Raw genomic sequence first — 12,827 nt, forward strand, 5'->3', positions numbered from 1 at the left:
GTATTGTGGTATTGCTCAGCCTTCACTCATTGTGAAAGCCACAAAGTTGTGGTATTATCCTGGCTAAAGAGAAAAGAGGAGGCGCTAATGTGGCTGCAGTGAGTACCTCTCAGTACCCGCAATGCTTTATTAAATTTATTTCCAAAAGCAAAATGAAGCTGTAAATAAACGGAAAATCTGGTGTGATCACTCATGACTTTTCTTAATTTAACTTAGTAATTTTAGATTTTTTTAAAAATATATTTGATTTCAGTATTATAGTTGTTTTTAGTGATAAAATGTTACTGCTGAAGGAAGGTCGAACATCACAACCCTCCAGACCATAATCTCTGAAGGAAATAGATAGATCACACTTCATATAACCTTTCAAAATATTTTTTTTAAAAAAGTAGACCAAAGAAAACGCAAAAAAGGCTTTCACCAAAATCGCACTTCCGTTTTATTTTTCCCTAAACCTATTCCTTGCCGTTTTATTCTGACCACCAACAACGTATCCACTCCAGCAGTTAGAAAATTCAATGAAGTCACAAAATAAACGTGAATTTTGTAGCTAGGAATAGAGGCATAAGATTATTATTATTTAATTTAAGGCGCGTCAACATCTAAAATCATTGGCTCCAAGAGTCTTCTCAGTGCAAGCCTAGCCCAGAAGTATTGCTACAGACTTCACTATCCATCAGCGAACGAATTGAAGCCAGAATATACGGCTTACTAGTCACCATACGTGAATCCCTTCCCAATAATTATTGCAGTGTGTATTGTGAATTCAACTATTTCTTTTCCACTATAAATCATAAGTTTCTAATAAAAATGAAATAAATTACATAAATGGAGGAAGGCAGACATGTGAGTTTTCTCATCAGATTGTTTAGAACAGTGTTGGCTGAGAACAAGGGTGAGTAGCAAAGGTCGTGTAGCTCTCCGTCGTAATGAGCAGGTCCAGCTCCAGGTAAGCGCAAAGTAGAGAAATTGTAGCAAGAGGGCCGAAAATGTAACCGTTGGATTTGTTATTGTTTTTGGCTGATATAATGGCTGATCTGACATTATTTAACAAACTATGAACTCTATAATTATAATCAAGTTGAGTGGGTAGGCATTGTTAGTGATCCGTGGTGCGGAGTTGCGTAGTGGGACTCTTTCGTCAGCCAGCTAGGTGTGACCGCCACTCCAGCATCCAGACTCAGTACCGTCTCCAGGCTGGACCCTTCCACATTCACCACGACTAGTTTAAATTTCCTGCCCTCTTATCAGCTCCATACCAACCAAAATCTCTAGAAGTTGTTGAATAAAATTAGATTGAGTGTTTTAACAGGAGTTTTAGTGTTGGTGTCGGAGTGAGGAAGTTTAGCAGATATAATGTGACTGAAGACAAAGGTGTCGATGATGTGGTGCTCGCGAGTGATGAGGTGTACCGGCGCTCTGATCTGGCTAACTACCTTCGTACTCATCCAAGGTGACAAGTTTACTCTGCATTGCTTCACTCCTAGCTTTAAGAATGATATATTAAGGTGATTGCTAATTAAGTTTGGTCGGGGGAGCGGCGGCCCAGCAGGTCCAGGCACCCAGCAGCACGGTTGCCTAGCAACCTTCTCCCCACAGCTCTCGTGCAAGCTTCTGCCGCCGCTTCCACCTCTTACACAATAATTCTGGTCCCTTGTTCTAATTTAGATTACACAATATGTATTCAGTTGGAAAAGATTTATTGTATTGCATTGAAATGCTCTTTAAATGAACTTTGCAAGTTAGCAATGTCACGCCATTTTTTTAATGTAAACAAATCTTGTGTGAAGCCTCACTCTTTCTTATCTAGTGATTACGTAATTGAATTCTCCTTAAATTTAGAATTGGATTTAACCAGTTAGCTAGCTCCTACAAATCCTCCTAGAAATCAACTGGCTTCTGATAAGATGAGAATCGCTGGATACTAGGTATTTAGTGGGTAGAATTTAGTACGAATCAGGTTCTTCAAAAGTAAACAATCCTTGTTTTGTTTTTGTCTGCTATTTTTCAAACCTATAATCCGAAAGTAAAGCGGACTTTAGTCCAAGAAATAAAGGCGTCAACAAATGCAATAATGATTCTTATCCAGTTATTCGGTCCCATTGCAGTGTCAAGGGGGTTATTTTTATGCTATTTTTTTTCTGATTTATCTTCAAGATCTTGGTATACGTACTTTATGCAAGAATTCGTAGCAAAGTCGTCTTAAAATCACCTCCGAAAAAAAAATCGATTTCTAAAGGTGAGGACTTAGAGAAATTGCTTCTCTTCCGATACGAAGTGACGACCTTAGCTGACTTGGAACCAGTTTTTTTGTCCAATTTGTTAGGAATCAATTTCGGGAAGCAGTTTAAGAGTTAGATTCCAGTAAAATTGTCTCATTTGGAGCATTCACAAAACAAAAAACAATATTTTACAAGAGGTCACAGGCGTTGGTAGTGGATTCACTGGAAAGTATTGTACTTTTCAGTATTGAGTCTAATAATTCTTTTTTGGCAACGATGGACCAACTGAGTGTGAAGATTTCTTACTTGCTGCTTGACTTCCTGTGTAACATTAAGTGGTGGGAGATAACTTTTAATGATCTTATTGAGATAGTCTTCGTTAGGGAGGAGCATTTAATGCCCATCGGTGCATTACTGGACATTTAGACGTCTTATTGACTATAAGACTAGTGTTGTCTGTAACGAGAGGACACTGTCCGAAGGCCGGCAGTGCACTGAAAAATTAATGATTGAATTCCGCAAAATTTAAATAAAATCTTCACATAAAGTAAATTTAAAAATTGAAATTAGAAATCAAAACTATCTGTAATTAGCAGCCGCCTCCACGTGGCACCAATAAAGGTGCTTAAAACTATTATTCTGCCCATTCAAGTTACTAATTATTTCAACGTTTTCTTATTGAACCACCGAATTCTAAATTCTTTAAGAATTGGACAATCAACTTAATAATGAAAATTAAATCTTCAACAACATTTAGATTACACATTCTCAGAGTAATAAATGGCGTTGCCCCAAACTGGCAAGTATAATAACTCCTGACGAAGAAGGCTTCCAATATTTTAATGGAATGTTAAATCCAAGTAATTTGCCCCTTATAAGTAAGCGACCATGAAGATAAACGGCCAGTCTTTAGTATTAATTTGGGCGTCTACTATAGTAAGGATTGCAATCTTGAACATTTCAATATCAAGTTTTCAACCGAAACATCTGTTTCGTGGCCCCCTGAGATTGTTTTTAGGAAAATGGTGCGGAAATGTAGCCCAAAAACCAAAAATCGCAACCAGTTCAAACTTCACATTTGCATATCTCTAAACAACTACTGGCAGCAAGTAATCAGCTATGATCCTTCCAACGCAAATAGCGCTTTAGTAAAGAAGTTTCCCCCTTATTGGAAATTTTCTCAAAATCGCCACAATTTTCTTTGAAGATTTTATAGTCATAGACACACTAGGTTTTTCTTTCAAACATTTTTCGAGAAAACTTTATTAAGAGCATTTATAATGTGAGGTTGGATAATCTTCCCTCTGACAAAATACCGGTAAGATCATAGGTAACACTCCACTACAGTTCTATTGCTTAAATGCTATTTTGGGAGATTATTTGGGATAATTCATTTTGAAGGTTCTTCCAGTACCGATACCAACTGCAAATAAGCAAATCTCAAACTTTTATTTGAATTATTTATCTCCAAACACTTTTTGTACCAGTTGCGTAACAAGTTTACCCCTTCTATCTTAATTATCTGGAGGGAAAGCTGGAAGAAATTTCGTTGAATAGAGTCAAAATCAAAGGAATAAGAGAAATTCGTGATTGTGAAAATAAAACTTTACATCTCTTCCTATTTTTTTGACCACCTCAACATCTAACTTAAAGAGAACTTAATGTCTTAATTCTCCACCCACTAGAAATGCATACCTAAACTATAAAGTTCAAAATTATTTTGTTATATGGGGCCGTTGTAATTCTCAGCAAGTACGAGTACATGTTTCAAGTGGTTAGCCTTTCTCAGTTTAGTTTCGTTTTGCCCTCTATTTTAGATGATCTTGCTGTGAATATTTATGTTTTTATTTTATTTTTGTTAATTCATGTAAGCAAACAAAGTTGCCTTTTGATAAGTTCTATTCTAAATCTTCCCTAAAAACGAGATTTCCAAGAACAATAATATCAATAATAATGAACATATCTTTGTGTATTTCCGCTATGAGAAAATATTAGCAAAGTAAAATCTCTGGTACAGTGATTTAGGTCTGAGTCGAGTTACAGTCGATTGAACTTAGTGTTTTTAAATTCTTGCACAAAAAGATTCACTCGTTCACCGAACGTACACAAAATATTATCTATCACTTTTTCTCATACCATGGAATTTAAAACGAAAATTTACGGTATAATTTCGAATTAGTACATATTCGCAGTATTTGGAACGGCAAAGATTAGGTCGTGGAAAACGGTCTGTACAGATTTTGGGGTCCCTAAATGATTAGCCTAGCTCTAAAATTTGAACTTTCTAAAATGATTCTACAGTAACTATGATTTCTATACTGTGCCGTTCTTTGAAGGTTCAGCTTCCTTTGACAATTCCTATAATTTTAGAACACTAATGTAATTAAAATTTAGTAAAAATTTCAGAAATATTAAAACTAAAGAGTATTCGTCTGAGAACGGTGACTTAGCATTATTTTTCCCGAAGCTCATTATAACAACAACAGCAACGCTCTTAATCATTTGGGCTTGTCAAAGACAAAGAATTTTAGTGCCTTGAGCGTAGTTCGACTCTCTGCAGGAATAAATCACCACTCATCCGCAATAAAGAACAGACCTAGACTGGAACATTCGACACCAAGAACAGACAACCTAAAACTGCAGGAAATTTAAGATCCCTTAACTTTGGTCAAATAGTGTGTGTGGTGAAATAGTCAGCAGTGAATGGAAGGTTACTGAAAACGGTTGTGCAGTAATTCAACAGATGTGAATTGTGCAAGAGGAAGTGATTGCAGAGGAACTTGTGCACAAGGCGGGAGGCAGGGCGGCAGGCTCCATTGAGCAGTCCAGGTCCCTGTCCATTGAGTGGGCGCTAAGCAGAGCTGGGCGCAGGCGCGATCAATAGCACCTAGCTCTCTCCGGTGAGGCGTCTCACCGTTTGGCGTCCCATATCTCATTCACACCTCTTCAATCCCCCAACTGTACTTAATTTAACCTTCATTACTAATTACTTACGTTCATTTAATGGTGTGGTCCTAACTCAGATGATTTATCTGCATTTGATTCAAATGGTTGAAGACTTCCACTTGGTATTGTTGCGCCTTTATTTTTGGGCGCATAAATTATCCTGTTAAAGGATTAGGATCACCAAGTTACCCTCAGGCCCCTTATGAGGCCCACTAATAGGGTTTTCACTTTCAGGGGAATTCAACACGTCTATTTCCGGGAACTTGTCTAACCAGAAATAGAAACTCAACCACGTAAAGGAATGTCCTAACACTCTACCAGCTAGCTACGAACACAGAGCAAAAGGATTTACTCAGAGAAAATGATGTACACAGAGCAAAGCTAAGTGAATCCCGGGTTCGAATGCAGCTGTTGGTCCTTAGATTTTCTCTTCCTGGAAACTATTCGGTGATGGAGAGTGTTTACCTTAACGAGAGTCCGGAGGCAGGAAGTTGCAATGGCCTCAGATGTTGACTCGCTTAAGAAGAACACCGCAAGTTTCACTTTTTAGAATTTTTGTTTTTGTTACCTTCCTTGGCAGCTGGCAAAGGGATTCACCTTGAATAGTGTTATAGGCCAATCTAGTACCAGTTTAGTACGAAATTTTGTCATTTATACCAAAATCTAGATGCACGAAAATTTAATAACAAATTGGTTTAGGAGAAACATGTGTGAGGGTGGGTTTTCTGTCCAATTCATTTAATTATGTAATCTCTGATTTGGGTTAAGTTTATTTAAATTAAAAAATTACACTTCGAGCTGACATTTCTGGGGAAACCTCGATGTAAAAAAATTGATTGCAATTCTTGCAGCAATGCACTACCAGTGGGGGAATGGAAACGTACACCTACAATTTTATAATTGAATTTTATTAACTTTATTTCATTTTTTTAATTTTGGAAAATATAAATTTGTTTCGTCTTGTTTAGAAAACACTTGTCTTCTTTGTCTAGTACTGTTGGCACGTGAAAATTTAACAGTGATAAGTGATAACACTTCAGGGAAGTTTATATTATTATTTAGAACTTTGAAAATAAAAATTAAGTCTGGGGCTTGTCTACGAAACTGTAAAGTATTCAAACCAGTAAATTCCATTATGTCATCGTATTGTACTTCCGTCTTGGCTTTTGTCTCTCAATACCAGAGCAATCTTAGGAATCTTCTTTGAAGTGATTCAAGCTTGTTGACGTAAGTTTTGATAAGGAGACCATAAAGCAGAGCAGTACTCAAGAATAGGTCGTACCATTACTTTGTAAAAGACTATTATGGTTCTGACATCTTTAAAGTTTCGAGTAGATCTAGATATAAAGCCAAGCATTTTATTTGCCTTTGTGAATGTAGAGTTCATGTGGAGGTTGAATGAAAGGTTAGCACTGAACGAAACACCAAGGTCCTTCACTACATTAGATCTAGTTAGTGTTGTAGCATGAAGAGAATAATCAAAGCTGGTACACGTCCGACTATGATAGGATACTACCTCACATTTAGAGATGATTAGGCTCATATCATTTTCATCACACCAAACATTCAGGCTATGAAGAGAGTTTTGGAGGAGGAGAAAGTCATCCGCTGAGTTAATGGCAACAGTATAAATCTTTAAGTCGTCTGCAAAAAGCAGAAAGTTTACTGAATTAAGACATGTAGATATATCTAATGAATAAAAATGGGCCAAGAATAGAGCCTTGAGGTACACCAGATGATACAAGAAATTCTTCTGACATTTGTGATTTGTATTTAACAGATTGATGTCTTGCGGTGAGGTAGGAATAAAACCAGTTAAGTAGTTATGGGATAGTTTCTGAATTAGTTTGGAAAGGTTGCCGCGATCGAAAGCTTTGGCGAAATCGACCTGCTTGGCAGTAACTAAGGCTCTCCGTAGATAGTCCTCAAATAGTAACAAATTAGTGAGCGTCGATCTACCAGAATGGAAGCCACTGAGGATGTTCACTGAGGATGAGGTTGTCGAGTAAAGGCCGAAGAATGTCAATTAGACTTCAAAAATTTTCGCAATTGCCGATTGAATGCAAATTGGTCTATAATTTGTAACATCTCTCTTATATTTTTAAACCTGAACTACAAAACTCGTTTTTAGCATGTCCGGAAAAATCCCATGTCTTAAGGATTTGTTAAATAATGAAGCCAGAATCGGAACCAGAGCAAGATGACAATTTTTTAATATTACAGATAGTATACCATCAGGTCCTGTACCTTTTCTGATGTTCACATTAGACAGTTGTCTTAGTACAACTTGAGTGCTGATTTCTATCATTGAGATGTTCACTGAATTCAAAGATATCACATCTTTATTGGCCGCGGTATCTGGAACAGACTTAATATATACAATTGAGAAATACTCAGCAAACACCGTATCTTGCTTACTCGAAGAATAAGTGTTATTGAAGTGGACAGCATCTGGAATTGCATTATTGCTTTTTTGCCTGTTGATATAGTTCCAGAAATCCCTTATATCACAACTTTCATTTATGCTGATTCTACATCATGTATATAGAATGCATAATCCCGTTTAGCTAACTTTTTATATTGCGCACGTACCTCAGAGAAGTGCTCATAGTCCTCACGAAGTAGAGAGATTCTGTATTGTCGATGTGCTGCTTTCTTTTTCTTAGTTAACGTTGAAATTAGTTGACGAAGTATATATTCAATCGTTGAAAGTCATGCAATGTTGTTGATAATCTTGCAGAGGTGAAGAAGGAGGAATGTAGACTACACCAATCAGTACAGATTCTGAAACAAATTTTTGCTCAATAGTGTTCGAACACTTAGCTGCCAGATGAAACTCCGCACTTTAACTGTGCTGACTGACCAGTCGCAGAACTCTTTCATTAATTTTTGTTAAATATTTCATTAATTTAATATGGTGATTGTTACCGAACCGTGGCTAGGTCTGAAGATGGGTCAACATGGTTTTTCAAACTATATTGGCTGGGATACCTTCATATCCCGCACTGTTCCAAAACTTCTACCATTAACCAATTCTATTTATGTAAATGTATTTATAGTGGATGTTTAAAAATAAAACTTATGTTAGTAATTGAGTTAGAAATGGGGTGTGTACAGAATGCGGTGGGAGCGAAGAAGGGACGGAGCGACCTGCGGTTTCGCGGCAGATGTACGGCAGCGGAGCTTTGCGGCATGGCCACCTGCCGCCTGCGGGCACCCACCACCCCGCGCAGCCTCCAGGTAACTAGACTTTCCAACGATCACCACTTTAATTACAATTGTACCTAATACCTTCCACTAACTCTTCATAAATCTTGATTTACATATGTTATTTATTTAGGTAAACATCTGCCGCCAAGAATTTACCATCAAATTTTTTTTCCATCTTACTTGCCGAAGTCGTGGCTGAAGCACTATCATCCTCGGCCTAGTGACAAACCACATTACGACATCAAACTCCCCAGATCAGGCATCGTTATTCATAAAGCAGGGGGAGGCTTTTACGACCCATCTGATGAAGAAGAGATAATGCGCTCTTACGGCCAGCAGACGGCACAGCGAGGCCTGGCCCCATACGAGGACACAGAAAGTAAGTCCATTTTTCTACGCTACACTCTCTCAATTTAGTTAGACAACATGGATGCCATAAATCCCTGTATCTGAACGCGGATCTGTGGCTACGAGTTTTTCCGACGAAAATTTGTCCTGCACTGGAAAATACCTTAATGTACGTGGTATACAGTACAATATGGCGAAGCGAAAGTAGTTGACGTCTGCTGGTACTTAGATGACGACTAAGGAAATCGTCTTGTCTGACTTAACTTCCCTTGCAGTGTGGAGGCTTCCCCTCCCATCCTCTTTCTATAAAAATAGGCAATTTATCTACATTTGTTTACAGGCTATTTTTCAGCTGCATTAAAAATAGTTTTTGCAAAATGAAATGATGATAATTGAAAATTGGGCAAATGACATTTCAGTGGAAGTGGACACTGAGGAAGCAGGTTGCGGGGGATGGTGCCATAGCGGTGAATTCCTCTGCTACCAGGCTTGCACCTGTATTCCGGCCTCATGGCGTTGCGACGGCTTCTTCGACTGCGTGGGCGGCGATGACGAGGCCACTTGTACCGCCTCTGAGAAACAGAAAACTTGTGATGAAACCACTCACATAAGGTACCGGTACTTTCCTTTCATAAGCGGCGAGTCGCCAGCATTCATCCTTTTGCCCTTCCTTTTGCCCTAAAAACAACCCAGAAAAGTTCATTCCATGTTGTTCTCAACCAATTCTTTGTGAATCTTAGTAGTCCTTGCCTCACACTTCCCTGTTTCTGATTAGCTAGCTACTAGTGCATAAAAGTTTTACTTTAACAATTTGCAGATGCCCTCGCACTTGGAAATGCATCAGTAAAGAATGGCTGTGCGATGGTGAAGACGATTGTGGCGACTTTTCCGATGAAACTCACTGTGGTAAGAAAGAACAGAATTTTATTCATTTACATATACTTAAATACAGGTGTGTCACATATGAAAATATTTACAATATTCATTGTTTTTTTTTAATGGTTTCAGTGTAATAAATTTATTTTTAATAATAGATCTGCCAGCTTAAACTGAAACACCTTCACTTACAACGAAAACTTAAACCTTGCTCCAAACATTATCTCAAATTAAATTGTATTTATTAGTTTACAGCGTGTGGCTTCAAAGTCATGAACCGAGATTTATCTTATTGTAGGATTGCTGCTGCATGCACATCTTTCAAAAAATAATTTATTAATATGATTTTTAATAATAAAGTCGTGAATGCTAGGAAGGTCCTAAAGCACCTTGCCGTGTTTTTGCCTTACAAAAACTATTTTACATCTATTTGTGTGTATCGTGGGGCATCTAACACTAATCTGAGAAACTTGTAATTTGTTCAAGTTGGTTTCTTCTAGCCGCGACACCGTGACAAGTCTAGCTAAGAAATCGTTTAATTGCAACTATAGATGTACATATATTAATAGTTAAGTAACCGTAAATGAGGTCTGAATCTCGCGGCAACAGTGGAAAAAGTACTCTTATGGCTGTTTATATTTATCGACCAGGTTGTTTATTTATGTTGCAGGCAGCGCCGAGAACTGTACTTCAGATCAGTTTGAATGCACAAACGGGTTCTGCATACCCTCGTCTTGGTTATGTGATGGTGACAACGACTGCAGAGACTTTTCCGATGAAATCAACTGTACTAGGAAATCGTAAGTCTATGATTCACTTTGGTCTTGATGCGCCGCATTGTTTTGAAACTTCCTTTTCTAGATGGGAAGGTATCCTTGAGTATTACAAATCAAATCTTCTTGCTTCACATCTTATAGCACAGTCTTTTCTGCTCGCATACACAGTTGTTAGTGTGTACAGTGCTGCCACCCTAGGAAAGCAATCTAACTATCCTAAGAATAGGATGCAACAAATGACTAGTGCGATCATTATCTAAGTTACTAGATTTGTAGCCCCCAGCTCCTTCGTTTAGCACGGAATAATAAAAGAAGTGAATATTTATTAGGTTATTTGTTTTGCCAGGGAGTGCACGGATGAGCATGAATTTTTATGCAGCGATGGGACGTGTATCTCGCTGTCTTGGAGGTGCGATTCCGAGCCAGACTGTTCTGATCAGTCGGATGAACTAAATTGCCGTAAGTACCAAGATAGAATTTTGTGTTCTTCTTTTACTGGAGATTAATTCGCTGTTGCAAGTTGATTCTGATGATGAAATAAATTTGCTTGTTTCAGCTGAAGTAGTAGTTGCTGAGTGCGGCCCCGGAGAACTCAAGTGCGACTACCCGCGCTGCGTGCGTGAAGAGTTCCGATGCGACGGAGATGACGACTGCGGCGACTGGAGTGACGAGGACGAGTGTCCCAAAGTGGCCGGTGGTCCTTGTCTCCAGCAGGAGTTCAGGTACCCAATTTCCGCTAATTCTCGTGTTGGTAATTCTTAGTAAGTTGGTGTAGTGTTGGGATTAGATAGTTGGCAGCTAGGAGGTAACAGTGAGGAGGTTGTGATAGAGAGCTAGGAGATAGACATGTTGCGCAATAAGGTTAAATAAAGTAATTGTACTTACAAGTGTTTTTATTTGCATGACAATACATGGTGTGTAATATATATATATATATATATAGGTATATGTTTTCTTTTGTGTCCGAACAAGTTTAATTGATCTATGACCAGGGATAGTGGGATCGAAGTGACGCCTAGGAAAGACGCAGATAGGAACGAGAACAAAGAAATGGGAGATAAATTACTGTGTCAGTTAGCTCATCCTGAACCTTTTAATTTTAAAGAGCCTATGGAGTGGCCAAAATGGTTAAAAAGATTTGAAAGATTTCGAGTGGCTTCAGGTTTGGTATCTAAGAGTGCGGAAACACAAGTAAATATGTTTTTATATTGTTTGGGAGAGGAAGGAGAAGAGTTGTTAACTTCTTTTGGATTAGAAGAGGCGGAACATAATAATTATGAAACTGTTAAGTTACAATTTACGGAGTATCTAAGTCACAAAGTAAATTTAGTTTACGAAAGGGCACGGTTCCTAAAAAGAAGGCAGGTTCCAGGGGAGTCCGTAGATGAATTTATTAATGACTTGCACAAGCTAGCTGAAAAATGTAATTTTGGAGGTATTAAGGAAGACATGATTAGAGACTTAATAGTAATTGGGGTGGCAGATCAGAGGTTATCGGAAAACCTTCAAATGGATGAGAATTTGAATCTTAGGAAGGCAATAATGAGAGCACGGCAAGCGGAAAGCATACAGGTACAACAATCGGTAATCAGAGATTCTTTAGAAGTAGAAGCGGTACACAGTAGAGTTCCGGCTAGTCAAAGTGTGAAAAACCAGAATACCACTCAAGGTTCAAAAAATGGTAAGGTTTTTAAATGTTTTAAGTGTGGATCTCAGTTTGTGCACTCACCACAATTATGTCCAGCTAATAAGTTGAAATGCCACCGATGTGGGCGCCTGGGGCACTTCAGTAGGGTATGCAGACGGTCAAACCAGGTGCAGCAAGTAATAAATTCACCGGAACAACAGGAAGAACCACCGGATGGCTACTTAGGAGAGCTGGTTGTTGATCAAGTAATGGACTTGGATCCTTGGAAAGTACCTCTGGTTATCGCAGGGCAAGAAGTGATTTTCAAACTGGACACGGGAGCAGATGTTTCGGTGATTGGTAAAGCTCTGGGTCAGACCTTGAATTTAGAAGTGAAAAATACTAAAAGAAAATTATTTGGACCTGGAAAAACCCCGTTAATAGTAGAAGGGATAATAACTACTCCAGTATCTTATAAAGAAAGGACAACTATAGAAGATTTGTATGTAGTAAAAGATCAGCCTATTCCGTTATTAAGCAGGCAAGCATTAGTACAGTTAGATTTGGTTAAAATTAACATAGATAATGTACAACAGTTACCAGCAATAGCAGCTGAATTTCCAGAAGTATTTTCGAAGAGTGGAAAAATGAAAGTAGACGGATATAAAATAAATTTAAAAGAAGGGGCGCTCCCATTTGCAGTACTGACTCCGCGCCGTATTGCCTTTCCTTATAGAGAAAAAGTTAAAGAGGAACTCGACTGGATGCAGGCAGAAGGTATAATAGAACCAATAGTGGAGCCCACAGATTGGTGCGCACCTA

At 38.3% G+C, this 12,827-nt stretch overlaps 1 protein-coding gene across 1 annotated transcript in view; it reads left to right on the top strand.

Moving 5' to 3' along the window:
• Nucleotides 1-935: 935 nt before the first annotated feature.
• The window catches only part of Lrp4 (LDL receptor related protein 4), a 36,453-nt gene continuing 24,561 nt past the window's right edge, over nt 936-12,827 (top strand). The window contains exons 1-8 of the mRNA XM_074143874.1: nt 936-1,453; nt 8,286-8,408; nt 8,509-8,757; nt 9,146-9,338; nt 9,544-9,632; nt 10,273-10,402; nt 10,725-10,837; nt 10,935-11,100. Coding sequence (XP_073999975.1) covers nt 1,381-1,453; nt 8,286-8,408; nt 8,509-8,757; nt 9,146-9,338; nt 9,544-9,632; nt 10,273-10,402; nt 10,725-10,837; nt 10,935-11,100 — 1,136 coding nt within the window. The 5' untranslated portion in view covers nt 936-1,380. The remainder of the gene's footprint in view (nt 1,454-8,285; nt 8,409-8,508; nt 8,758-9,145; nt 9,339-9,543; nt 9,633-10,272; nt 10,403-10,724; nt 10,838-10,934; nt 11,101-12,827) is intronic.

Source organism: Rhodnius prolixus, unplaced genomic scaffold (genome assembly GCF_049639745.1).
Source record: "Rhodnius prolixus isolate KJV_2025 unplaced genomic scaffold, Rpr scaffold_18, whole genome shotgun sequence".
NCBI classification, from domain to species: domain Eukaryota; kingdom Metazoa; phylum Arthropoda; class Insecta; order Hemiptera; family Reduviidae; genus Rhodnius; species Rhodnius prolixus.